Genomic DNA, 26,962 nt, shown 5'->3' with positions numbered 1-26,962 from the left:
CCTCAGATCGGCAGTCTGCTGCCTCCTCACTCTCTGAAGACCTGGACAAAATCACAGACTGGTCAAACAAGTGGAACATGTCTTTCAATCCTGACAAATCTCACACTCTTACTATGTCTCTCCGAAAAGATCGACTGGACAACCCTCCCATCTACTTTCTCAACAATCCTCTCCAAGAAGTTCTGTCGCTCAAGATTTTGGGTCTCACTATCTGCCATGATCTTTCTTGGGAAAACCACATTTCCAAGCTGGCCTCCAAAGCCAGTCGCCGACTGGGCATCCTCCGTCGTGCGAAGTCCTTCCTCGGCACACCTGAGCTCCTCACCACATACAAGGCTTTCATCCGCAGCTCAATGGAATACTGTTCTCCCCTATGGGCCGGTGCTCCTGCCTCACACCTAGCTCGGCTTCACGCTGTTGAAACCAAAGCTTTCAGAATTATTGGAATCTCCCGCGATGAAGCTATCTCTGAGGGCCTTTCACTCACTCACCGCAGGCAGGTAGGTGGTCTTTCTGTCTTCTACCGACTCCTCTCCGGCCTTGCACCCCCAGCTCTCTCTGTGCTCTGTCCCCCAAATATTCCTACAGGTCGCACAAGATCTGCCAGCAACCCTCTGATGGTTAAACTGCCGAAATCTCGGCTCTCTGCTCACCTTCACTCTTTCATTCCTCTTTTCTCCCGCCTCTGGAACAAACTCCCTCACTCCCTTCAATCCCACTCCTCCCTCCAGGTCTTTAAAACAGCTGTTCACCACCATCTCTTATCTTCCCCCATCCAAAACCTTGATCTTTTCTACCCCCGCTAATTCACCCCAGATCCACCTTGTTTGAAATTCCAACTTCTTTCCTGGAAGTCCTGGCAGTGTCCATATGTTTTATACCTCTCCCACCGCCCCCTTCCCACGCCCCCCCCCCCCCCAAAGCCCTCGCCCTCTCTCAGATCTCTCGATGTCTCCATGTCTCTCGGTCCCTGCTCTCAAATGTTGTGTTTGTGTCCTTCCCCCTCTCTCCCCATCTTGTCTACCGTCTACCGCTCCCTATGTTATATGTTTTATGTGTCGGTTTGTCTTTCTGTGTGATTAATGTTCGCTCTTTCACGAGCCTCGACCTTGTATACAAACAAAAAAAAAAAAAAAAAAAAAAAAAAAAAAAGTTCATCTTTGCATCATTTTTATTATATACCTATACCAAATTTGTTCAAATTCCCATCACTTGTTCACAAGTTGGCATGGCAACATAAATTTTACTTAACGTGACCTATGACCTGTGACCGAGACTCCAAAATCTTCTCAGTTAATCTTTGCATTATATATACCGATACCAAGTTTGTTCAAAATTCCATCACTGGTTCATGAGTTGGCACGGCAACATAAATTTTACTTACCATGACCTCTGAACTTTGACTTTGTGACCCCAAAATCAAATCAGTTAATGTTTACCTCATTATACATACCTGCATCAAGTTTGAGTAAGATCCCTTCAGCCACTCTTAAGTTATCGCGGTAACGAAATAATTGTAACTTAAAATGACCTCTGATCTTTGACCTTTTGACCCCAAAATCGAATCAGTTCATCTTTGCATCATGATATATAATAATACCAAGATTGGTGAAAATCCTATGACTGCTTCACAAGTTAGCTCGGTAACAGAATTTTTACCTGACTGGACGTCTGACATTTGACCTTTGACCTCTTGACATCAAAATCTAATCAGTTAATCTTTACATCATCATACATACCTGTACCAACTTTGAATTATATCCCTTCAGCTGTACTCAAGTTATAGACCTATTACAGGTTTTGACCTTTGACCTGTTGACCCAAAAATCAAATAAGTTCATCTTTGCATCATAATACATGTGTGTACCAAATGTGGTCAGAATCCTATTACTGGTCCACAGGTTATCGCGGTAAAAGGATTTTTACCGAACATGAACTCTGACCTTTGGCCTTTGACCTCGTGACACCAAAATCTAATCAGTTCATCTTTACATCATTATACATACCTGCACCTTGTTGAACTATGATCCTTTTAGCTGTTCTCAAGTTATCGCGGTAACGAAAACCTATCACGGAAGGACAGACATACGGATGGAAGGACAGACATACGGACGGAAGGATGTACGACAGCCGGACGGACACACAGCCAGACAGACAGCTGTACGGACAACCTGAAAACAATGCCTTTGGCGACTTCGTCGGCAGAGGCATAAGAGAAAAAAACGTGTTTTTTGTTAATTAGGTCACAATGTGACCTAATTCACAATGTGACCTAGGGGAGATCTCGCGAGATCACGGCGAGGTCACGTCTTTTCGAAGCTGTTCCATGCGCTCACGCTTTCGAAGCTAAGTGATCTTTCTCAATTGTGTTTTTGTCGAGACTGTATCTATCTTTCGGTGTATGTACCTAGAGCGTATCTTTTGGAAAATTTTCGGTGCTAATTTTTTGTACATGTATACACAATCGTCGGTTAATGCGTATCGAGTATTCTGCGGCCTAGTACTCGTAGGCTTAGGCTACCGTACCGTCTCCGACCTTGTGGTTTTGTTTTTCTCTCAGCGATTCGTCGAATCCGCTGCAATTATTTTCGTTCTCCGTTTCGTCCCAGTCGTTCACCCCATACCTCCTTGTTTAATATCTCTACTCAAAAAAAAAAAAACCCAAAAAATATTTCCTTCCCAGGTCTTATTCGTTTATTTGTTGTTCTTATTTGTTCGTTCGTTCTTCGTTCGCGATCACGTGGTTAGAAATGTATAATCTCTCCCCTGAACATCTATTTTCTCTCATATATTATAACACCCTTTTCTTCTTTTCCTACAAAAGGATGCTTTCGTCTTGCTCACCAAATCTATTCATTCCAAAAAATATATATAATACCATCTCTTACAGTTCCTCCTTTCTACATTCCCTAAACTATCCAGAACTCCACCCCTCCTTCAGTGTCCTCAAACGTATTTTTGACTCGAAGGTCTCAAACTCATTTTGCAAAAAATGTTCGTTTCCCATGAATCGTACACTTTTCAAAATCCAATCTCACCCCTCCCCTCCAAATCCTCCCCATCACCCATCCCTTTCAAATCTCCCCTTTTGCCCCTTCCCTCCCCTCCCTCCTAAACTCCCCCCACACCCCTCCCCTCCGAGACTCTCCCTCACTCCTCCCCTCCTAGACTCCCCTCTCACCCCTCCTCCTCAAAGCATCCTCCCTGCTTCTTCCCCCTTCCAACTTTCACCTTCATCTCCCCCAACCTTCTGCCTCGCTCTTCCCCCTCCTCAAATAACACCTCACTGTGCCTCACCCAATCTCCATCAAACCTTTTGTCCGCCCCATTCTTCCCTTTCTCCAAGCTATTCTGAAATCTCTGAAATCTCTGACACACCTTCAACAGCTCTCCCTACCTCTTCCACATCTTACCCTACCCCTCCCCCCCCTGTTCTGGACCGGATGCTCCCCCTTCCTCTTCATTAACGGTATGGACCTCAAACATCCGGGGCCTCCGCTCAAACTTGACTGATCTCTCCATACAGGTTGCTTCTGACAAACCAGATGTGATCTGCTTAACAGAAACTTTCCTCCTTCATGATGTCTCTGATGCCTTGGTATCTCTCCCAGGTTACTCCCTCCTCCGGTATGATAGACCTGAGCCTCGTCCTGGAGGTGGGGTTGCTATCTTTATAAAAAAACTCTCTTCCTCACTCGCCCTCCACTGCCCTCTCTCCACCTCACCCCCAGGAATACCTTTGGCTACGGCTTCCCCTTCGCTCCCACCTTTTGTTCATATGTGTGTTGTACCGTCCACCAAACAGCGATGACTCCATCTACATCTCGCTGTCTGATAATATGGACCAACTTCTATCTACCCATCCCAACTCTCTCTCTTCCTCATATGTGGTGATTTCAATTGTCACCATGCCAGTTGGCTGGGTGCGGGTACCTCTCTCACCAGCCATGGCTCTTCAGCAAAGGACTTCTGCGACTCACTGGGACTGACACAATCTGTCAATTTCCCGACCCGGATCTCAGTCAACAGAGCATCTTCTCTTCTGGATTTGGTTATGACAAACTTCCCTGAAAATGTCTGCTGCTCTTCTTCTGCGCCAATCGGCTCATCTGATCATGTGCTTGTCAAAGTGGACATCTCTCTGACCATTCTCAGAGAGCCTCCTCAGCGTCGACGAGTCTGGCATTTCACTCAGGCCAACTGGCACGGTCTTCAAGCAGCCATCAATCATCTGGACTGGTCTCCCATCTCTACCGCCTCTGACATCAACTCATCCTAGGAATTCTTTCAAAGTAAATTGCTCTCTCTCATGCACAGATTTATCCCATCTCGTCTTCAGTTGTCATACCCTTCCTCCCGTCCATGGTACACGGAATCTTGTGGTGAGGCTGTTGCCCTGAAACAACTTGCTTTCGTCTCCTGGAAAGCAAATCCAACGGAAGGAAATCTCATTTCCTTTCACAAAGCCCGAAACAAGTGTGTGTCCACCCTCAGGAGAGCCAGGAAACAATATCTCACCGTTCTCAAGACCGAACTCTCTTATCTGTCTCCCTCTTCCAAATCCTGGTGGCGTCTGGTCAAATCTGTTTCTGGTGTTTGTTCCCCCTCCATCCCCGCCCTCACCTCAAACGGCTTAACGGCTGACTCCGCACGTGAAAAAGCTGAATGCCTCAACTCTGTGTTTGCCTCTAAATCTTGTGTCCCAAACCCATCCCTCTCTCTACCCACCGTACCCAGTCGTACCCAGGTCTGCTCCTGGACTCTGTGTCCTTTCCTCCTGACAAGGTGGAAAAGTTTTTGTCAACCCTCGACTCTGATTCTGCAACTGGTCCTGACGGCATCAGCCCACGGGTCCTAAAATCACGTTCTTCCGCTCTTTCACTCCCTCTTTCTGTTCTCTTCACCCTCTCTTTTGCTCAAGGTCATCTGCCATCTGCTTGGAAATCAGCCAACATCACCGCTTTGCACAAAAAAGGTGCAAAAACAGATCCCAGCAACTACAGACCAATCAGCCTTCTCCCAATTATCAGCAAAGTCATGGAATCCATCATTGCTTCAGATATGAAATCTTTCCTCTTCTCCAATGGCTTGATCTCTGATCATCAATTTGGTTTCAGACCTGGTCACTCTACTCTGGACATGCTGCTTCTGCTTTTTCAACAATGGATGGAGGTCCTCAACGCCAAACAGGAAATTAGAGGTCTCCCTTGACATTTCACGTGCCTTCGATACGGTCTGGCACCCTGCTCTGCTCACCAAACTCTCCTCCTTTGGTATCCATGGAAATCTCCACGCATGGCTGGCGGACTTCCTCTCTGGTCGTAGTCAACGTGTGGCCCTGAATGGGTTTCTCTCATCTCCTCTTCCTGTTCAGGCTGGAGTTCCCCAAGGTAGTGTTCTGGGCCCTGTGCTTTTTCTGGTCTTCATCAATGATCTCTCTGACTCTCTTGAAAATCCTCTCTATCTCTTTGCTGACGACTCTACTCTCTGTCGCTCCATTCCTCATCCCTCAGATCGGCAGTCTGCAGCCTCCTCACTCTCTGCAGACCTGGACAAAATCACAGACTGGGCAAACAAATGGAACATGTCTTTCAATCCTGATAAATCTCACACTCTTACGATGTCTCTCCGAAAAGACCGACTGGAAAACCCTCCCATCCACTTTCTGAATAATCCTCTCCAAGAAGTTCTGTCACTCAAGCTTTTGGGTCTCACTATTTGCCATGATCTTTCCTGGGAAAACCACATTTCAAATCTGGCCTCCAAAGCCAGTCGCCGACTGGGCATCCTCCGTCGTGCAAAGTCCTTCCTTGGCACACCTGAGCTCCTCACCACATACAAGGCTTTCATCCGCAGCTCTATGGAATACTGCTCTCCCCTCTGGTCTGGTGCTCCTGCCTCACACCTAGCCCGTCTTCACGCTGTTGAAACCAAAGCGTTCAGAATCATTGGAATCTCCCGCGATGAAGCTAACTCCAAGGGCCTTTCACTCACTGACCGCAGGCAGGTTGGTGGTCTTTCTGTCTTCTACCGACTCCTCTCTGGCCTTGCCCCCCCAGCCCTCTCTGGGCTCTGTCCCCCAAATATTCCTACAGGTCGCACAAGATCTACCTGCAACCCTCTTATGGTTAAACTGCCAAAATCAAGACTTTCTGCTCACCTTCACTCCTTCATTCCTCTTTTCTCCCGCCTCTGGAACAAACTGCCTCACTCTCTTCAATCCCACTCCACCCTCCAGGTCTTTAAAACAGCTGTTCACCACCATCTCTTATCCTCCCCCATCCAAAACCTTGATCTTTTCTACCCCCGCTAATTTCGGTCCCCTTGTGTTTTATACCTCTCCCCTCGCCTTCCCACGCCTCCTGCCCCCAAGCCCTCTCCCTCCCACACTTCTCCCTGCTCTCAAATGTTGTGGTTGTGTGCTTCCCCTTCTCTCCCCATCTTGTCTTCTGCTCCCTCTTTTTGTATATTTTGTTTGTCTGGTTGATTTGTTTGTGAAATAAATGTTAGCTCTTTCACGAGCCTCGATTCAGTATACCAAAAAAAAAAGAAAAAAAAAAGTGAAAAACAAACAAACAGGTAAAGGACATGAATTAAATATCAGGTGCACAACTTCAGTGCAGCTATACTATTATGATGCAAGAGCATCTTGGAAGGCCATGTGGTCTTTGAAATCCCGCAATGGCAAAATTGAGCAAGGACAAAAAAAACGCATCTTTTTTTTTTCTTTTTTCTTTAGACTGCCATTTGACCTTGATCTTCAAGTGGAAAAAGTGTGATGTAAATCAATCATAAATGACGCTTATTCCAGGCTAATTAGAGGGGAACCTCCCCCCCCCCCCCAAAGGGGCAGATTATTTTAATGCTGTGAACAAACTTTGGTACATCAGGGGTGGTGACGGTTGTGGTCAAGTTTCATCGAAATCATGTGTGTAGTTTCTGAGAGAAAAAAAAACAAATATCTATTTTGGGGGGGGGGGGGGGGGGGGGGGGTCAAACCTGGACCCACTTTGACCCCCATGGACTCCCTCAGACTTCGATTTTCCTAGTGCCGTGAACAAACCTTAGTCATAACACAAAAAATATAATTTGTGCCAAGTTTGGTTACAATTCCTTCAGCAGTTTCGGAGAAGAAGTTGCAAGTGTTTATGGACGGACGGACTGACGTATGCACGGACGACGCGCCATCGCATAAGCTCAGTGGAACTTCATTCCAGGTGAGCTAAAAATTGGGGCCACAAAGTGCAGAAGCAAACCCTACAACTGGTATGAGCCTCCCCACTTCTATAGGAGAGAATGAGGTAGATAGCCACAACTCTTTAAAGGTGATTTTAAATGTCTCGACGTATTCTTCACATGATAGACAATGACTGAGCACAGATCTTGCCAACAACCTTTCTGCAAAAGTTACCTCATGAAAAGTCAGATGCAAATTAACATAAATTCACAATGAGTGTCCAGGTGCACTAAAATTATGATGCAGAGATTATTTAACCAATCTTGAAGGTTAAATATGAATCAAAGCACAAACATTAGAATTAGCAAAACTGGACACATTTCAACTTTACAGGTGAAGATGGAGGTATTAACCAACAATTAACAGCTCGGTTCCACAGCAGAAACACCAATTGCAGTAACTGTGAAACATCGCCGATGAATGAAGGTGAATGAACAATACAAGTTCGAGTGTCCATTGAGAAAATTGCTAAACCAGACAGCAGCTGACAACAAAGGGCAATGTTCTGGAAGAAGCAAACAGCCGACACAAGATTATACGATTGAATTGCTTAGATTTTTGCATTTTCTCTGAAAATAAAGTTCATGTTTGGAGAAGCAAGAATCACAACGTACCTGAATGATTCATGCCCAGGTGTGTCGATAATCAACATCCCAGGAAGCTTTATCTTGTCTCTGCTAAACTGCATGAAGTAAAACCATATAAATATTAGCTGACAACTCCACCCCAAACATCCCAAGAAAAACTATTGACAAATGGTAGCTGAACCACTCCCTCCCACAATTTTCTGTCCCTCGTGCAAGATAGCACTGTACTCGTGCAAGATAGCACTGCACCCGCACAATATAGCACTGCACTCATGCAAGATAGCACTGCACCCGCACAATATAGCACTGCACTCGTACAATATAGCACTGCACTCGTGCAATATAGCACTGTACTCATGCAAGATAGCACTGCACTCGTACAATATAGCACTGCACCCGCACAATATAGCACTGCACTCGTACAATATAGCACTGCACTCGTGCAATATAGCACTGTACTCATGCAAGATAGCACTGTACTCGTACAATATAGCACTGCACCCGCACAATATAGCACTGCACTCGTACAATATAGCACTGTACTCATACAAAATAGCACTGCACCCACACAAGATAGCACTGTACTCATACAAGATAGCACTGTACTCATACAAGATAGCACTGCACCCGCACAATATAGCACTGCACTCGCACAATATAGCACTGCACCCGCACAATATAGCACTGCACTCGTGCAATATAGCACTGCACCCGCACAATATAGCACTGCACTCATGCAAGATAGCACTGCACCCGCACAATATAGCACTGCACTCGTACAATATAGCACTGCACTCGTGCAATATAGCACTGTACTCATGCAAGATAGCACTGCACTCGTACAATATAGCACTGCACCCGCACAATATAGCACTGCACTCGTACAATATAGCACTGTACTCATACAAAATAGCACTGCACCCACACAAGATAGCACTGTACTCATACAAGATAGCACTGTACTCATACAAGATAGCACTGTACTCATACAAGATAGCACTGCACTCATAGGATATAGCACTGTACTCATACAAGATAGCACTGTACTCACACAAGATAGCACTGTACTCATACAAGATAGCACTGTACTCATACAAGATAGCACTGTACTCATAGAATATAGCACTGCACTCATACAATACAGCACTGTACTCGTACAATATAGCACTGTACTTGTAGAAGATAAGACTGTACTTGCATAAGATACCAATGTACTCGTAGAAGATAAGTTTTGTCTTGTTGCAAAATTCTACTTGTTTTCCTGGTCATATGATTAAACAACATTCATAAGAAAAACGAATTAATAATTTCCACTTATTTTGATCTCATTCCTCAAGTCATTCAGGTGTCCCAAACTATTTACCGGTACTTCCTCATTTGGCAGTTTATTCCTCCTTCACATTCCCTCCACCTCGACAAATCCTTTAAAGGGCAGATTTAATGACGTTTGATCTTCCCACACTCATTCCCAAATGCACTGCAGATTGCCCAAATGCACCCAAATGCACACTAATCTCTTTTGCTCAAGGTCATCTGCCAGCATCTTGGAAATCAGCAAACATTACCGCTTTACACAAAAAAGGTGCAAAAACAGATCCTTGCAACTACAGACCAATCAGCCTGCTCCCAATTATCAGCAAAGTCATGGAATCCATCATTGCTTCAGATATCAAATCCTTCCTCTTCTCCAATGGCTTGATCTCTGATCATCAATTTGGATTCAGACCAGGTCATTCTACTCTGGACATGTTGCTTCTGCTGTCTCAACAATGGATGGAGGTCCTCAATGCCAAACAGGAAATCAGAGCTGTCTCACTTGACATATCACGTGCCTTCGATACAGTCTGGCACCCAGCTCTGCTCACCAAACTCACCTCCTATGGTATTCAGGGAAATCTCCACTCATGGCTTGCGGATTTCCTCTCTGGTCGTAGGCAACGTGTGGCCCTGAATGGATTTCTCTCATCTTCCCTTCCTGTTCTGGCTGGAGTTCCCCAAGGCAGTGTTCTGGGCCCTGTGCTATTTCTGGTCTTCATCAATGACCTCTCCGACTCTCTGGAAAATCCTCTCTATCTCTTTGCTGATGACTCCACTATCTGCCGCTCCATTCCTCATCCCTCAGATCGGCAGTCTGCAGCCTCCTCACTCTCTGCAGACCTGGACAAAATCACAGACTGGTCAAACAAGTGGAACATGTCTTTCAATCCTGACAAATCTCACACTCTTACAATGTCTCTCCGAAAGGACCGACTGGACAACCCTCCCATCTACTTTCTCAACAATCCTCTCCAAGAAGTTCTGTCGCTCAAGCTTTTGGGTCTCACTATCTGCCATGATCTTTCTTGGGAAAACCACATTTCCAAGCTGGCCTCCAAAGCCAGTCGCCGACTGGGCATCCTCCGTCGTGCGAAGTCCTTCCTTGGCACACCTGAGCTCCTCACCACATACAAGGCTTTCATCCGCAGCTCAATGGAATACTGTTCCCCCCTCTGGGCTGGTGCTCCTGCCTCACACCTTGCTCGGCTTCACGCTGTTGAGGCCAAAGCTTTCAGAATCATTGGAATCTCCTGCGATGTAGTCAACTCCGAGGGCCTTTCACTCACTCACCGCAGGCAGGTTGGTGGTCTTTCTGTCTTCTACCGACTCCTCTCTGGCCTTGCTCCCCCAGCTCTCTCTGTGCTCTGTCCCCCAAATATTCCTTCAGGTCGCACAAGATCTGCCTGCAACCCTCTTATGGTTAAACTGCCAAAGTCTAGGCTCTCTGCTCACCTTCACTCTTTCATTCCCCTTTTCTCCCGCCTCTGGAACAAACTCCCCCACTCCATTCAATCCCACTCCTCCCTCCAGGTCTTTAAAACAGCTGTTCACCACCATCTCTTATCTTCCCCCATCGAAAACCTTGATCTTTTCTACCCCCGGTAATTCACCCCAGAGTCCTTGCAGCGTTCATATGTTTTATTCCTCTCCCACTTCCCCCCAAGTCCTCCCGATGTCCCTGCTCTCAAATGTTGTGTTTGTGTCCTTCCCCCTCTCTCCCCATCTTGTCTGCCGCTCCCCTTGTTTTTTTGTGTTTTGTGTGTCGGTTTGTCTTTTTTGTGATTATTGTTAGCTCTTTCACGAGCCTCGATCTTGTATACAAAAAAAAAATAAAAAAAATAAAAAAATAAAAAAAATGTCCTTCTCCAATACTGCTTCCTCTTCTTCCCTTTTATGCTTTAATAACAAAAAAAAACCATGCCACATCTCCCATCACCTTCCTACAGCATTATCCTTTGTTGTGGCCAAAATTACCCGAACCCACCCACATTCAACCCATTCCCCACCCCCTCTAGTTTTACGCCTTTCACCTCACCCTCCAATTTTTCTCGTCACTCCGCCCCCTCCCAGCTTTCCCCAACGATTTTCCCCCTTAGCTACCCCTCTCAGATTTCCCCTGCTCCCGGCTCTTCCTACCAACACCCTCTTCATGCCCCCTTCCACCTCAGTCTTTAACAGTGTGGACATCCAACATCTGAGGCCTCCAATAAATCCAATCCAATAGATCTCTCAATCCAGGAAGCTGCTGACATACTGGACATTATCTGCTAAACAGAATCTCTAATTCTCTGTCTCGAATTCTCTGTCTCTGTCTCGAATTCTCTGTCTCTGTCTCGAATTCTCTGTCTCTGTCTCGAATTCTCTGTCTCTGTCTCGAATTCTCTGTCTCTGTCTCGAATTCTCTGTCTCTGTCTCGAATTCTCTGTCTCTGTCTCGAATTCTCTGTCTCTGTCTCGAATTCTCTGTCTCTGTCTCGAATTCTCTGTCTCTGTCTCGAATTCTCTGTCTCTGTCTCGAATTCTCTGTCTCTGTCTCGAATTCTCTGTCTCTGTCTCGAATTCTCTGTCTCTGTCTCGAATTCTCTGTCTCTGTCTCGAATTCTCTGTCTCTGTCTCTAATTCTCTGTCTCTGTCTCTAATTCTCTGTCTCTGTTTCTAATTCTCTGTCTCTGTCTCTAATTCTCTGTCTCTGTCTCTAATTCTCTGTCTCTGTCTCTGTCTCTAATTCTCTGTCTCTGTCTCTAATTCTCTGTCTCTGTCTCTAATTCTCTGTCTCTGTCTCTAATTCTCTGTCTCTGTCTCTAATTCTCTGTCTCTGTCTCTAATTCTCTGTCTCTGTCTCTGTCTCTAATTCTCTGTCTCTGTCTCTAATTCTCTGTCTCTGTCTCTAATTCTCTGTCTCTGTCTCTAATTCTCTGTCTCTAATTCTCTGTCTCTAATTCTCTGTCTCTAATTCTCTGTCTCTAATTCTCTGTCTCTGTCTCTAATTCTCTGTCTCTAATTCTCTGTCTCTAATTCTCTGTCTCGAATTCTCTGTCTCGAATTCTCTGTCTCGAATTCTCTGTCTCGAATTCTCTGTCTCGAATTCTCTGTCTCGAATTCTCTGTCTCGAATTCTCTGTCTCTAATTCTCTGTCTCTGTCTCTAATTCTCTGTCTCTGTCTCTAATTCTCTGTCTCTGTCTCTGTCTCTAATTCTCTGTCTCTGTCTCTGTCTCTAATTCTCTGTCTCTGTCTCTAATTCTCTGTCTCTGTCTCTAATTCTCTGTCTCTAATTCTCTGTCTCTAATTCTCTGTCTCTAATTCTCTGTCTCTAATTCTCTGTCTCTAATTCTCTGTCTCTAATTCTCTGTCTCTAATTCTCTGTCTCTAATTCTCTGTCTCTAATTCTCTGTCTCTAATTCTCTGTCTCTAATTCTCTGTCTCTAATTCTCTGTCTCTAATTCTCTGTCTCTAATTCTCTGTCTCTAATTCTCTGTCTCTAATTCTCTGTCTCTAATTCTCTGTCTCTAATTCTCTGTCTCTAATTCTCTGTCTCTAATTCTCTGTCTCTAATTCTCTGTCTCTAATTCTCTGTCTCTAATTCTCTGTCTCTAATTCTCTGTCTCTAATTCTCTGTCTCTAATTCTCTGTCTCTAATTCTCTGTCTCTAATTCTCTGTCTCTAATTCTCTGTCTCTGTCTCTAATTCTCTGTCTCTGTCTCTAATTCTCTGTCTCTGTCTCTAATTCTCTGTCTCTGTCTCTAATTCTCTGTCTCTGTCTCTAATTCTCTGTCTCTGTCTCTAATTCTCTGTCTCTGTCTCTAATTCTCTGTCTCTGTCTCTAATTCTCTGTCTCTGTCTCTAATTCTCTGTCTCTGTCTCTAATTCTCTGTCTCTGTCTCTAATTCTCTGTCTCTGTCTCTAATTCTCTGTCTCTGTCTCTGTCTCTAATTCTCTGTCTCTGTCTCTAATTCCCTGTCTCTGTCTCTAATTCTCTGTCTCTGTCTCTGTCTCTAATTCTCTGTCTCTGTCTCTAATTCTCTGTCTCTAATTCTCTGTCTCTGTCTCTAATTCTCTGTCTCTGTCTCTAATTCTCTGTCTCTGTCTCTAATTCTCTGTCTCTGTCTCTAATTCTCTGTCTCTGTCTCTAATTCTCTGTCTCTAATTCTCTGTCTCTGTCTCTAATTCTCTGTCTCTAATTCTCTGTCTCTGTCTCTAATTCTCTGTCTCTGTCTCTAATTCTCTGTCTCTGTCTCTAATTCTCTGTCTCTAATTCTCTGTCTCTAATTCTCTGTCTCTGTCTCTAATTCTCTGTCTCTGTCTCTAATTCTCTGTCTCTGTCTCTAATTCTCTGTCTCTGTCTCTAATTCTCTGTCTCTGTCTCTAATTCTCTGTCTCTGTCTCTAATTCTCTGTCTCTGTCTCTAATTCTCTGTCTCTGTCTCTAATTCTCTGTCTCTGTCTCTAATTCTCTGTCTCTGTCTCTAATTCTCTGTCTCTGTCTCTAATTCTCTGTCTCTGTCTCTGTCTCTAATTCTCTGTCTCTGTCTCTGTCTCTAATTCTCTGTCTCTGTCTCTGTCTCTAATTCTCTGTCTCTAATTCTCTGTCTCTGCCTCTAATTCTCTGTCTCTGTCTCTAATTCTCTGTCTCTGTCTCTAATTCTCTGTCTCTGTCTCTAATTCTCTGTCTCTGTCTCTAATTCTCTGTCTCTGTCTCTAATTCTCTGTCTCTGTCTCTAATTCTCTGTCTCTGTCTCTAATTCTCTGTCTCTGTCTCTAATTCTCTGTCTCTGTCTCTAATTCTCTGTCTCTGTCTCTAATTCTCTGTCTCTGTCTCTAATTCTCTGTCTCTGTCTCTAATTCTCTGTCTCTGTCTCTAATTCTCTGTCTCTGTCTCTAATTCTCTGTCTCTGTCTCTAATTCTCTGTCTCTGTCTCTAATTCTCTGTCTCTGTCTCTAATTCTCTGTCTCTGTCTCTAATTCTCTGTCTCTGTCTCTAATTCTCTGTCTCTGTCTCGAATTCTCTGTCTCTGTCTCGAATTCTCTGTCTCTGTCTCGAATTCTCTGTCTCTGTCTCGAATTCTCTGTCTCTGTCTCGAATTCTCTGTCTCTGTCTCGAATTCTCTGTCTCTGTCTCGAATTCTCTGTCTCTGTCTCGAATTCTCTGTCTCTGTCTCTAATTCTCTGTCTCTGTCTCGAATTCTCTGTCTCTGTCTCGAATTCTCTGTCTCTGTCTCGAATTCTCTGTCTCTGTCTCGAATTCTCTGTCTCTGTCTCGAATTCTCTGTCTCTGTCTCGAATTCTCTGTCTCTGTCTCAAATTCTCTGTCTCTGTCTCGAATTCTCTGTCTCTGTCTCGAATTCTCTGTCTCTGTCTCGAATTCTCTGTCTCTGTCTCGAATTCTCTGTCTCTGTCTCGAATTCTCTGTCTCTGTCTCTAATTCTCTGTCTCTAATTCTCTGTCTCTGTCTCTAATTCTCTGTCTCTGTCTCTAATTCTCTGTCTCTGTCTCTAATTCTCTGTCTCTAATTCTCTGTCTCTGTCTCTAATTCTCTGTCTCTGTCTCTAATTCTCTGTCTCTGTCTCTAATTCTCTGTCTCTAATTCTCTGTCTCTGTCTCTAATTCTCTGTCTCTAATTCTCTGTCTCGAATTCTCTGTCTCGAATTCTCTGTCTCGAATTCTCTGTCTCGAATTCTCTGTCTCGAATTCTCTGTCTCGAATTCTCTGTCTCGAATTCTCTGCCTCTAATTCTCTGTCTCTAATTCTCTGTCTCTGTCTCTAATTCTCTGTCTCTGTCTCTAATTCTCTGTCTCTGTCTCTGTCTCTAATTCTCTGTCTCTGTCTCTAATTCTCTGTCTCTGTCTCTAATTCTCTGTCTCTGTCTCTAATTCTCTGTCTCTGTCTCTAATTCTCTGTCTCTGTCTCTGTCTCTAATTCTCTGTCTCTGTCTCTAATTCTCTGTCTCTAATTCTCTGTCTCTGTCTCTAATTCTCTGTCTCTGTCTCTAATTCTCTGTCTCTGTCTCTGTCTCTAATTCTCTGTCTCTGTCTCTGTCTCTAATTCTCTGTCTCTGTCTCTAATTCTCATTCTCTGTCTCTGTCTCTGTCTCTAATTCTCTGTCTCTGTCTCTAATTCTCTGTCTCTAATTCTCTGTCTCTAATTCTCTGTCTCTAATTCTCTGTCTCTAATTCTCTGTCTCTAATTCTCTGTCTCTAATTCTCTGTCTCTAATTCTCTGTCTCTAATTCTCTGTCTCTAATTCTCTGTCTCTAATTCTCTGTCTCTAATTCTCTGTCTCTGTCTCTAATTCTCTGTCTCTGTCTCTAATTCTCTGTCTCTGTCTCTAATTCTCTGTCTCTGTCTCTAATTCTCTGTCTCTGTCTCTAATTCTCTGTCTCTGTCTCTAATTCTCTGTCTCTGTCTCTAATTCTCTGTCTCTGTCTCTAATTCTCTGTCTCTGTCTCTGTCTCTAATTCTCTGTCTCTGTCTCTGTCTCTGTCTCTAATTCTCTGTCTCTGTCTCTGTCTCTAATTCTCTGTCTCTGTCTCTAATTCTCTGTCTCTGTCTCTAATTCTCTGTCTCTGTCTCTAATTCTCTGTCTCTGTCTCTAATTCTCTGTCTCTGTCTCTAATTCTCTGTCTCTGTCTCTAATTCTCTGTCTCTGTCTCTAATTCTCTGTCTCTGTCTCTAATTCTCTGTCTCTGTCTCTAATTCTCTGTCTCTGTCTCTAATTCTCTGTCTCTAATTCTCTGTCTCGAATTCTCTGTCTCTAATTCTCTGTCTCTAATTCTCTGTCTCTGTCTCTAATTCTCTGTCTCTGTCTCTAATTCTCTGTCTCTGTCTCTAATTCTCTGTCTCTGTCTCTAATTCTCTGTCTCTGTCTCTAATTCTCTGTCTCTAATTCTCTGTCTCTAATTCTCTGTCTCTAATTCTCTGTCTCTGTCTCTAATTCTCTGTCTCTGTCTCTAATTCTCTGTCTCTGTCTCTAATTCTCTGTCTCTGTCTCTAATTCTCTGTCTCTGTCTCTAATTCTCTGTCTCTGTCTCTAATTCTCTGTCTCTAATTCTCTGTCTCTGTCTCTCTCTGTCTCTGTCTCTAATTCTCTGTCTCTAATTCTCTGTCTCTAATTCTCTGTCTCTAATTCTCTGTCTCTAATTCTCTGTCTCTAATTATCTGTCTCTGTCTCTAATTCTCTGTCTCTGTCTCTAATTCTCTGTCTCTGTCTCTAATTCTCTGTCTCTGTCTCTAATTCTCTGTCTCTGTCTCTAATTCTCTGTCTCTGTCTCTAATTCTCTGTCTCTGTCTCTAATTCTCTGTCTCTGTCTCTAATTCTCTGTCTCTGTCTCTAATTCTCTGTCTCTGTCTCTAATTCTCTGTCTCTGTCTCTAATTCTCTGTCTCTGTCTCTAATTCTCTGTCTCTGTCTCTAATTCTCTGTCTCTGTCTCTAATTCTCTGTCTCTAATTCTCTGTCTCTGTCTCTAATTCTCTGTCTCTGTCTCTAATTCTCTGTCTCTGTCTCTAATTCTCTGTCTCTGTCTCTAATTCTCTGTCTCTGTCTCTAATTCTCTGTCTCTGTCTCTAATTCTCTGTCTCTGTCTCTAATTCTCTGTCTCTGTCTCTAATTCTCTGTCTCTGTCTCTAATTCTCTGTCTCTGTCTCTAATTCTCTGTCTCTGTCTCTAATTCTCTGTCTCTAATTCTCTGTCTCTGTCTCTAATTCTCTGTCTCTGTCTCTAATTCTCTGTCTCTGTCTCTAATTCTCTGTCTCTGTCTCTGTCTCTAATTCTCTGTCTCTGTCTCTAATTATCTGTCTCTGTCTCTAATTCTCTGTCTCTGTCTCTGTCTCTAATTCTCTGTCTCTGTCTCTAATTCTCTGTCTCTGTCTCTAATTCTCTGTCTCTGTCTCTAATTCTCTGTCTCTGTCTCTAATTCTCTGTCTCTGTCTCTAATTATCTGTCTCTGTCTCTAATTCTCTGTCTCTGTCTCTGTCTCTAATTCTCTGTCTCTAATTCTCTGTCTCTAATTCTCTGTCTCTAATTCTCTGTCTCTAATTCTCTGTCTCTAATTCTCTGTCTCTGTCTCTAATTCTCTGTCTCTGTCTCTAATTCTCTGTCTCTGTCTCTAATTCTCTGTCTCTGTCTCTAATTCTCTGTCTCTGTCTCTAATTCTCTGTCTCTGTCTCTAATTCTCTGTCTCTGTCTCTAATTCTCTGTCTCTGTCTCTAATTCTCTGTCTCTGTCTCTAATTCTCTGTCTCTGTCTCTGTCTCTGTCTCTAATTCTCTGTCTCTAATTCTCTGTCTCTGTCTCTGTCGTTAATTCTCTGTCTCTGTCTCTAATTCCCTGTCTCTGTCTCTAATTCTCTGTCTCTGTCTCTAATTCTCTGTCTCTGTCTCTAATTCTCTGTCTCTGTCTCTAATTCTCTGTCTCTGTCTCTAATTCTCTGTCTCTGTCTCTAATTCTCTGTCTCTGTCTCTAATTCTCTGTCTCTGTCTCTAATTCTCTGTCTCTAATTCTCTGTCTCTGTCTCTAATTCTCTGTCTCTAATTCTCTGTCTCTGTCTCTAATTCCCTGTCTCTGTCTCTAATTCTCTGTCTCTGTCTCTAATTCTCTGTCTCTGTCTCTAATTCTCTGTCTCTGTCTCTAATTCTCTGTCTCTGTCTCTAATTCTCTGTCTCTGTCTCTAATTCTCTGTCTCTGTCTCTGTCTCTAATTCTCTGTCTCTGTCTCTAATTCTCTGTCTCTGTCTCTAATTCTCTGTCTCTGTCTCTAATTCTCTGTCTCTGTCTCTAATTCTCTGTCTCTGTCTCTAATTCTCTGTCTCTGTCTCTAATTCTCTGTCTCTGTCTCTAATTCTCTGTCTCTGTCTCTAATTCTCTGTCTCTGTCTCTAATTCTCTGTCTCTGTCTCTAATTCTCTGTCTCTGTCTCTGTCTCTGTCTCTAATTCTCTGTCTCTGTCTCTGTCTCTAATTCTCTGTCTCTAATTCCCTGTCTCTGTCTCTAATTCTCTGTCTCTGTCTCTAATTCTCTGTCTCTGTCTCTAATTCTCTGTCTCTGTCTCTAATTCTCTGTCTCTGTCTCTAATTCTCTGTCTCTGTCTCTAATTCTCTGTCTCTGTCTCTAATTCTCTGTCTCTGTCTCTAATTCTCTGTCTCTGTCTCTAATTCTCTGTCTCTAATTCTCTGTCTCTGTCTCTAATTCTCTGTCTCTAATTCTCTGTCTCTGTCTCTAATTCCCTGTCTCTGTCTCTAATTCTCTGTCTCTGTCTCTAATTCTCTGTCTCTGTCTCTAATTCTCTGTCTCTGTCTCTAATTCTCTGTCTCTGTCTCTGTCTCTAATTCTCTGTCTCTGTCTCTGTCTCTAATTCTCTGTCTCTGTCTCTAATTCTCTGTCTCTGTCTCTAATTATCTGTCTCTGTCTCTAATTCTCTGTCTCTGTCTCTAATTCTCTGTCTCTGTCTCTAATTATCTGTCTCTGTCTCTAATTCTCTGTCTCTGTCTCTAATTCTCTGTCTCTGTCTCTAATTCTCTGTCTCTGTCTCTAATTCTCTGTCTCTGTCTCTAATTCTCTGTCTCTGTCTCTGTCTCTGTCTCTAATTCTCTGTCTCTGTCTCTAATTCTCTGTCTCTGTCTCTAATTCCCTGTCTCTGTCTCTAATTCTCTGTCTCTGTCTCTAATTCTCTGTCTCTGTCTCTAATTCTCTGTCTCTGTCTCTAATTCTCTGTCTCTGTCTCTGTCTCTAATTCTCTGTCTCTGTCTCTAATTCTCTGTCTCTGTCTCTAATTCTCTGTCTCTGTCTCTAATTCTCTGTCTCTGTCTCTAATTCTCTGTCTCTGTCTCTGTCTCTAATTCTCTGTCTCTGTCTCTGTCTCTAATTCTCTGTCTCTGTCTCTGTCTCTAATTCTCTGTCTCTGTCTCTAATTCTCTGTCTCTGTCTCTAATTCTCTGTCTCTGTCTCTAATTCTCTGTCTCTGTCTCTAATTCTCTGTCTCTGTCTCTAATTCTCTGTCTCTGTCTCTAATTCTCTGTCTCTGTCTCTAATTCTCTGTCTCTGTCTCTAATTCTCTGTCTCTGTCTCTAATTCTCTGTCTCTGTCTCTAATTCTCTGTCTCTAATTCTCTGTCTCTGTCTCTAATTCTCTGTCTCTAATTCTCTGTCTCTGTCTCTAATTCCCTGTCTCTGTCTCTAATTCTCTGTCTCTGTCTCTAATTCTCTGTCTCTGTCTCTAATTCTCTGTCTCTGTCTCTAATTCTCTGTCTCTGTCTCTGTCTCTAATTCTCTGTCTCTGTCTCTGTCTCTAATTCTCTGTCTCTGTCTCTGTCTCTAATTCTCTGTCTCTGTCTCTAATTCTCTGTCTCTGTCTCTAATTCTCTGTCTCTGTCTCTAATTCTCTGTCTCTGTCTCTAATTCTCTGTCTCTGTCTCTAATTCTCTGTCTCTGTCTCTAATTCTCTGTCTCTGTCTCTAATTCTCTGTCTCTGTCTCTAATTCTCTGTCTCTGTCTCTAATTCTCTGTCTCTGTCTCTAATTCTCTGTCTCTGTCTCTGTCTCTGTCTCTAATTCTCTGTCTCTGTCTCTAATTCTCTGTCTCTGTCTCTAATTCCCTGTCTCTGTCTCTAATTCTCTGTCTCTGTCTCTAATTCTCTGTCTCTGTCTCTAATTCTCTGTCTCTGTCTCTGTCTCTAATTCTCTGTCTCTGTCTCTAATTCTCTGTCTCTGTCTCTAATTCTCTGTCTCTGTCTCTAATTCTCTGTCTCTGTCTCTAATTCTCTGTCTCTGTCTCTGTCTCTAATTCTCTGTCTCTGTCTCTGTCTCTAATTCTCTGTCTCTGTCTCTAATTCTCTGTCTCTGTCTCTAATTCTCTGTCTCTGTCTCTAATTCTCTGTCTCTGTCTCTAATTCTCTGTCTCTGTCTCTAATTCTCTGTCTCTGTCTCTAATTCTCTGTCTCTGTCTCTAATTCTCTGTCTCTGTCTCTAATTCTCTGTCTCTGTCTCTGTCTCTGTCTCTAATTCTCTGTCTCTGTCTCTGTCTCTAATTCTCTGTCTCTGTCTCTAATTCCTGTCTCTGTCTCTAATTCTCTGTCTCTGTCTCTAATTCTCTGTCTCTGTCTCTAATTCTCTGTCTCTGTCTCTAATTCTCTGTCTCTGTCTCTAATTCTCTGTCTCTGTCTCTAATTCTCTGTCTCTGTCTCTAATTCTCTGTCTCTGTCTCTAATTCTCTGTCTCTAATTCTCTGTCTCTGTCTCTAATTCTCTGTCTCTAATTCTCTGTCTCTGTCTCTAATTCCCTGTCTCTGTCTCTAATTCTCTGTCTCTGTCTCTAATTCTCTGTCTCTGTCTCTAATTCTCTGTCTCTGTCTCTAATTCTCTGTCTCTGTCTCTGTCTCTAATTCTCTGTCTCTGTCTCTGTCTCTAATTCTCTGTCTCTGTCTCTGTCTCTAATTCTCTGTCTCTGTCTCTAATTCTCTGTCTCTGTCTCTAATTCTCTGTCTCTGTCTCTAATTCTCTGTCTCTGTCTCTATTCTCTGTCTCTGTCTCTAATTCTCTGTCTCTGTCTCTAATTCTCTGTCTCTGTCTCTAATTCTCTGTCTCTGTCTCTAATTCTCTGTCTCTGTCTCTAATTCTCTGTCTCTGTCTCTGTCTCTGTCTCTAATTCTCTGTCTCTGTCTCTAATTCCTGTCTCTGTCTCTAATTCCTGTCTCTGTCTCTAATTCTCTGTCTCTGTCTCTAATTCTCTGTCTCTGTCTCTAATTCTCTGTCTCTGTCTCTGTCTCTAATTCTCTGTCTCTGTCTCTAATTCTCTGTCTCTGTCTCTAATTCTCTGTCTCTGTCTCTAATTCTCTGTCTCTGTCTCTAATTCTCTGTCTCTGTCTCTAATTCTCTGTCTCTGTCTCTAATTCTCTGTCTCTGTCTCTGTCTCTAATTCTCTGTCTCTGTCTCTGTCTCTAATTCTCTGTCTCTGTCTCTAATTCTCTGTCTCTGTCTCTAATTCTCTGTCTCTGTCTCTGTCTCTAATTCTCTGTCTCTGTCTCTAATTCTCTGTCTCTGTCTCTAATTCTCTGTCTCTGTCTCTAATTCTCTGTCTCTGTCTCTAATTCTCTGTCTCTGTCTCTAATTTCTCTGTCTCTGTCTCTAATTCTCTCTGTCTCTGTCCTGTCTCTAATTCTCTGTCTCTGTCTCTGTCTCTAATTCTCTGTCTCTGTCTCTAATTCTCTGTCTCTGTCTCTAATTCTCTGTCTCTGTCTCTAATTCTCTGTCTCTGTCTCTAATTCTCTGTCTCTGTCTCTAATTCTCTGTCTCTGTCTCTAATTCTCTGTCTCTGTCTCTAATTCTCTGTCTCTGTCTCTAATTCTCTGTCTCTGTCTCTAATTCTCTGTCTCTAATTCTCTGTCTCTGTCTCTATTCTCTGTCTCTAATTCTCTGTCTCTGTCTCTAATTCTCTGTCTCTGTCTCTAATTCTCTGTCTCTGTCTCTAATTCTCTGTCTCTGTCTCTAATTCTCTGTCTCTGTCTCTAATTCTCTGTCTCTGTCTCTAATTCTCTTCTCTGTCTCTGTCTCTAATTCTCTGTCTCTGTCTCTGTCTCTAATTCTCTGTCTCTGTCTCTAATTCTCTGTCTCTGTCTCTAATTCTCTGTCTCTGTCTCTAATTCTCTGTCTCTGTCTCTAATTCTCTGTCTCTGTCTCTAATTCTCTGTCTCTGTCTCTAATTCTCTGTCTCTGTCTCTAATTCTCTGTCTCTGTCTCTAATTCTCTGTCTCTGTCTCTAATTCTCTGTCTCTGTCTCTGTCTCTGTCTCTAATTCTCTGTCTCTGTCTCTAATTCTCTGTCTCTGTCTCTAATTCCCTGTCTCTGTCTCTAATTCTCTGTCTCTGTCTCTAATTCTCTGTCTCTGTCTCTAATTCTCTGTCTCTGTCTCTAATTCTCTGTCTCTGTCTCTAATTCTCTGTCTCTGTCTCTAATTCTCTGTCTCTGTCTCTAATTCTCTGTCTCTAATTCTCTGTCTCTAATTCTCTGTCTCTGTCTCTAATTCTCTGTCTCTAATTCTCTGTCTCTGTCTCTAATTCTCTGTCTCTAATTCTCTGTCTCTGTCTCTAATTCTCTGTCTAATTCTCTGTCTCTAATTCTCTGTCTCTGTCTCTAATTCTCTGTCTCTGTCTCTAATTCTCTGTCTCTGTCTCTAATTCTCTGTCTCTGTCTCTAATTCTCTGTCTCTGTCTCTAATTCTCTGTCTCTGTCTCTAATTCTCTGTCTCTGTCTCTAATTCTCTGTCTCTGTCTCTGTCTCTAATTCTCTGTCTCTGTCTCTGTCTCTAATTCTCTGTCTCTGTCTCTGTCTCTGTCTCTAATTCTCTGTCTCTGTCTCTGTCTCTAATTCTCTGTCTCTGTCTCTGTCTCTAATTCTCTGTCTCTGTCTCTGTCTCTGTCTCTGTCTCTAATTCTCTGTCTCTAATTCTCTGTCTCTGTCTCTAATTCTCTGTCTCTGTCTCTAATTCTCTGTCTCTGTCTCTAATTCTCTGTCTCTGTCTCTAATTCTCTGTCTCTGTCTCTAATTCTCTGTCTCTGTCTCTAATTCTCTGTCTCTGTCTCTAATTCTCTGTCTCTGTCTCTAATTCTCTGTCTCTGTCTCTAATTCTCTGTCTCTGTCTCTAATTCTCTGTCTCTGTCTCTAATTCTCTGTCTCTGTCTCTAATTCTCTGTCTCTGTCTCTAATTCTCTGTCTCTGTCTCTAATTCTCTGTCTCTGTCTCTAATTCTCTGTCTCTGTCTCTAATTCTCTGTCTCTGTCTCTAATTCTCTGTCTCTGTCTCTAATTCTCTGTCTCTGTCTCTAATTCTCTGTCTCTGTCTCTAATTCTCTGTCTCTGTCTCTAATTCTCTGTCTCTGTCTCTAATTCTCTGTCTCTGTCTCTAATTCTCTGTCTCTGTCTCTAATTCTCTGTCTCTGTCTCTAATTCTCTGTCTCTGTCTCTAATTCTCTGTCTCTGTCTCTAATTCTCTGTCTCTGTCTCTAATTCTCTGTCTCTGTCTCTAATTCTCTGTCTCTGTCTCTAATTCTCTGTCTCTGTCTCTAATTCTCTGTCTCTGTCTCTAATTCTCTGTCTCTGTCTCTAATTCTCTGTCTCTGTCTCTAATTCTCTGTCTCTGTCTCTAATTCTCTGTCTCTGTCTCTAATTCTCTGTCTCTGTCTCTAATTCTCTGTCTCTGTCTCTAATTCTCTGTCTCTGTCTCTAATTCTCTGTCTCTAATTCTCTGTCTCTGTCTCTAATTCTCTGTCTCTGTCTCTAATTCTCTGTCTCTGTCTCTAATTCTCTGTCTCTGTCTCTAATTCTCTGTCTCTGTCTCTAATTCTCTGTCTCTGTCTCTAATTCTCTGTCTCTAATTCTCTGTCTCTAATTCTCTGTCTCTGTCTCTAATTCTCTGTCTCTGTCTCTAATTCTCTGTCTCTGTCTCTAATTCTCTGTCTCTGTCTCTAATTCTCTGTCTCTGTCTCTAATTCTCTGTCTCTGTCTCTAATTCTCTGTCTCTGTCTCTAATTCTCTGTCTCTGTCTCTAATTCTCTGTCTCTGTCTCTGTCTCTAATTCTCTGTCTCTGTCTCTAATTCTCTGTCTCTGTCTCTGTCTCTAATTCTCTGTCTCTGTCTCTGTCTCTAATTCTCTGTCTCTGTCTCTGTCTCTGTCTCTGTCTCTAATTCTCTGTCTCTAATTCTCTGTCTCTGTCTCTAATTCTCTGTCTCTGTCTCTAATTCTCTGTCTCTGTCTCTAATTCTCTGTCTCTGTCTCTAATTCTCTGTCTCTGTCTCTAATTCTCTGTCTCTGTCTCTAATTCTCTGTCTCTGTCTCTAATTCTCTGTCTCTGTCTCTAATTCTCTGTCTCTGTCTCTAATTCTCTGTCTCTGTCTCTAATTCTCTGTCTCTGTCTCTAATTCTCTGTCTCTGTCTCTAATTCTCTGTCTCTGTCTCTAATTCTCTGTCTCTGTCTCTAATTCTCTGTCTCTGTCTCTAATTCTCTGTCTCTGTCTCTAATTCTCTGTCTCTGTCTCTAATTCTCTGTCTCTGTCTCTAATTCTCTGTCTCTGTCTCTAATTCTCTGTCTCTGTCTCTAATTCTCTGTCTCTGTCTCTAATTCTCTGTCTCTGTCTCTAATTCTGTCTCTGTCTCTAATTCTCTGTCTCTGTCTCTAATTCTCTGTCTCTGTCTCTAATTCTCTGTCTCTGTCTCTAATTCTCTGTCTCTGTCTCTAATTCTCTGTCTCTGTCTCTAATTCTCTGTCTCTGTCTCTAATTCTCTGTCTCTGTCTCTAATTCTCTGTCTCTGTCTCTAATTCTCTGTCTCTGTCTCTAATTCTCTGTCTCTGTCTCTAATTCTCTGTCTCTGTCTCTAATTCTCTGTCTCTGTCTCTAATTCTCTGTCTCTAATTCTCTGTCTCTGTCTCTAATTCTCTGTCTCTGTCTCTAATTCTCTGTCTCTGTCTCTAATTCTCTGTCTCTGTCTCTAATTCTCTGTCTCTGTCTCTAATTCTCTGTCTCTGTCTCTAATTCTCTGTCTCTAATTCTCTGTCTCTAATTCTCTGTCTCTGTCTCTAATTCTCTGTCTCTGTCTCTAATTCTCTGTCTCTGTCTCTAATTCTCTGTCTCTGTCTCTAATTCTCTGTCTCTAATTCTCTGTCTCTGTCTCTAATTCTCTGTCTCTGTCTCTAATTCTCTGTCTCTGTCTCTAATTCTCTGTCTCTAATTCTCTGTCTCTAATTCTCTGTCTCTAATTCTCTGTCTCTGTCTCTAATTCTCTGTCTCTGTCTCTAATTCTCTGTCTCTGTCTCTAATTCTCTGTCTCTGTCTCTAATTCTCTGTCTCTGTCTCTAATTCTCTGTCTCTGTCTCTAATTCTCTGTCTCTGTCTCTAATTCTCTGTCTCTGTCTCTAATTCTCTGTCTCTGTCTCTAATTCTCTGTCTCTGTCTCTAATTCTCTGTCTCTGTCTCTAATTCTCTGTCTCTGTCTCTGTCTCTAATTCTCTGTCTCTGTCTCTAATTCTCTGTCTCTGTCTCTGTCTCTAATTCTCTGTCTCTGTCTCTAATTCTCTGTCTCTAATTCTCTGTCTCTAATTCTCTGTCTCTAATTCTCTGTCTCTAATTCTCTGTCTCTAATTCTCTGTCTCTAATTCTCTGTCTCTAATTCTCTGTCTCTGTCTCTAATTCTCTGTCTCGAATTCTCTGTCTCGAATTCTCTGTCTCGAATTCTCTGTCTCTGTCTCTAATTCTCTGTCTCTGTCTCTAATTCTCTGTCTCTGTCTCTAATTCTCTGTCTCGAATTCTCCCTCTCGAACTCTCCGTCTCGAATTCTCCGTCTCGAACTCTCCGTCTCGAACTCTCCGTCTCGAACTCTCCGTCTCGAACTCTCCGTCTCGAATTCTCCGTCTCGAATTCTCCGTCTCGAATTCTCCGTCTCGAATTCTCCGTCTCGAATTCTCCGTCTCGAATTCTCCGTCTCGAATTCTCCGTCTCGAATTCTCCCTCTAGAATTCTCCCTCTCGAATTCTCCGTCTCGAATTCTCCGTCTCGAATTCTCCGTCTCGAATTCTCCGTCTCGAATTCTCCGTCTCGAATTCTCCGTCTCGAATTCTCCGTCTCGAATTCTCCGTCTCGAATTCTCCGTCTCGAATTCTCCGTCTCGAATTCTCCGTCTCGAATTCTCTGTCTCGAATTCTCTGTCTCGAATTCTCTGTCTCGAATTCTCTGTCTCGAATTCTCTGTCTCGAATTCTCTGTCTCGAATTCTCTGTCTCGAATTCTCTGTCTCGAATTCTCTGTCTCGAATTCTCTGTCTCGAATTCTCTGTCTCGAATTCTCTGTCTCGAATTCTCTGTCTCGAATTCTCTGTCTCGAATTCTCTGTCTCGAATTCTCTGTCTCGAATTCTCTGTCTCGAATTCTCTGTCTCGAATTCTCTGTCTCGAATTCTCTGTCTCGAATTCTCTGTCTCGAATTCTCTGTCTCGAATTCTCTGTCTCGAATTCTCTGTCTCGAATTCTCTGTCTCGAATTCTCTGTCTCTGTCTCTAATTCTCTGTCTCTGTCTCTAATTCTCTGTCTCTGTCTCTAATTCTCTGTCTCTGTCTCTAATTCTCTGTCTCGAATTCTCCCTCTCGAATTCTCCGTCTCGAATTCTCCGTCTCGAACTCTCCGTCTCGAACTCTCCGTCTCGAACTCTCCGTCTCGAATTCTCCGTCTCGAATTCTCCGTCTCGAATTCTCCGTCTCGAATTCTCCGTCTCGAATTCTCCGTCTCGAATTCTCCGTCTCGAATTCTCCGTCTCGAATTCTCCCTCTAGAATTCTCCCTCTCGAATTCTCCGTCTCGAATTCTCCGTCTCGAATTCTCCGTCTCGAATTCTCCGTCTCGAATTCTCCGTCTCGAATTCTCCGTCTCGAATTCTCCGTCTCGAATTCTCCGTCTCGAATTCTCCGTCTCGAATTCTCCGTCTCGAATTCTCCGTCTCGAATTCTCCGTCTCGAATTCTCCGTCACGAATTCTCCGTCTCGAATTCTCCGTCTCGAATTCTCCGTCTCGAATTCTCTGTCTCGAATTCTCTGTCTCGAATTCTCTGTCTCGAATTCTCTGTCTCGAATTCTCTGTCTCGAATTCTCTGCCTCGAATTCTCTGCCTCGAATTCTCTGTCTCGAATTCTCTGCCTCGAATTCTCTGCCTCGAATTCTCTGCCTCGAATTCTCTGCCTCGAATTCTCTGTCTCTGTCTCGAATTCTCCGCCTCGAATTCTCCGTCTCGAATTCTCCGTCTCGAACTCTCCGTCTCGAACTCTCCGTCTCGAATTCTCCGTCTCGAATTCTCCGTCTCGAATTC

The 26,962-nt window shown here is 43.1% G+C and overlaps 1 protein-coding gene across 4 annotated transcripts in view; it reads right to left on the bottom strand.

Annotated features, from left to right (window-relative positions):
- Positions 1-26,962, bottom strand: part of EIF5B (eukaryotic translation initiation factor 5B) — a 178,032-nt gene that overhangs the window by 50,076 nt on the left and 100,994 nt on the right. For all 4 annotated transcript variants that reach the window (XM_068105141.2, XM_078775418.1, XM_068105139.2 and 1 more), the window contains exon 13: positions 7,852-7,919. In XM_068105141.2, coding sequence (XP_067961242.2) covers positions 7,852-7,919 — 68 coding nt within the window. The remainder of the gene's footprint in view (positions 1-7,851; positions 7,920-26,962) is intronic.

This window comes from Myxine glutinosa, chromosome 4 (assembly GCF_964187855.1).
Source record: "Myxine glutinosa chromosome 4, kmMyxGlut1.1, whole genome shotgun sequence".
Lineage (NCBI taxonomy): Eukaryota > Metazoa > Chordata > Myxini > Myxiniformes > Myxinidae > Myxine > Myxine glutinosa.
Note: the sequence above shows the minus strand (reverse complement) of the source record. Positions and strands in the feature narration are given on the sequence as shown.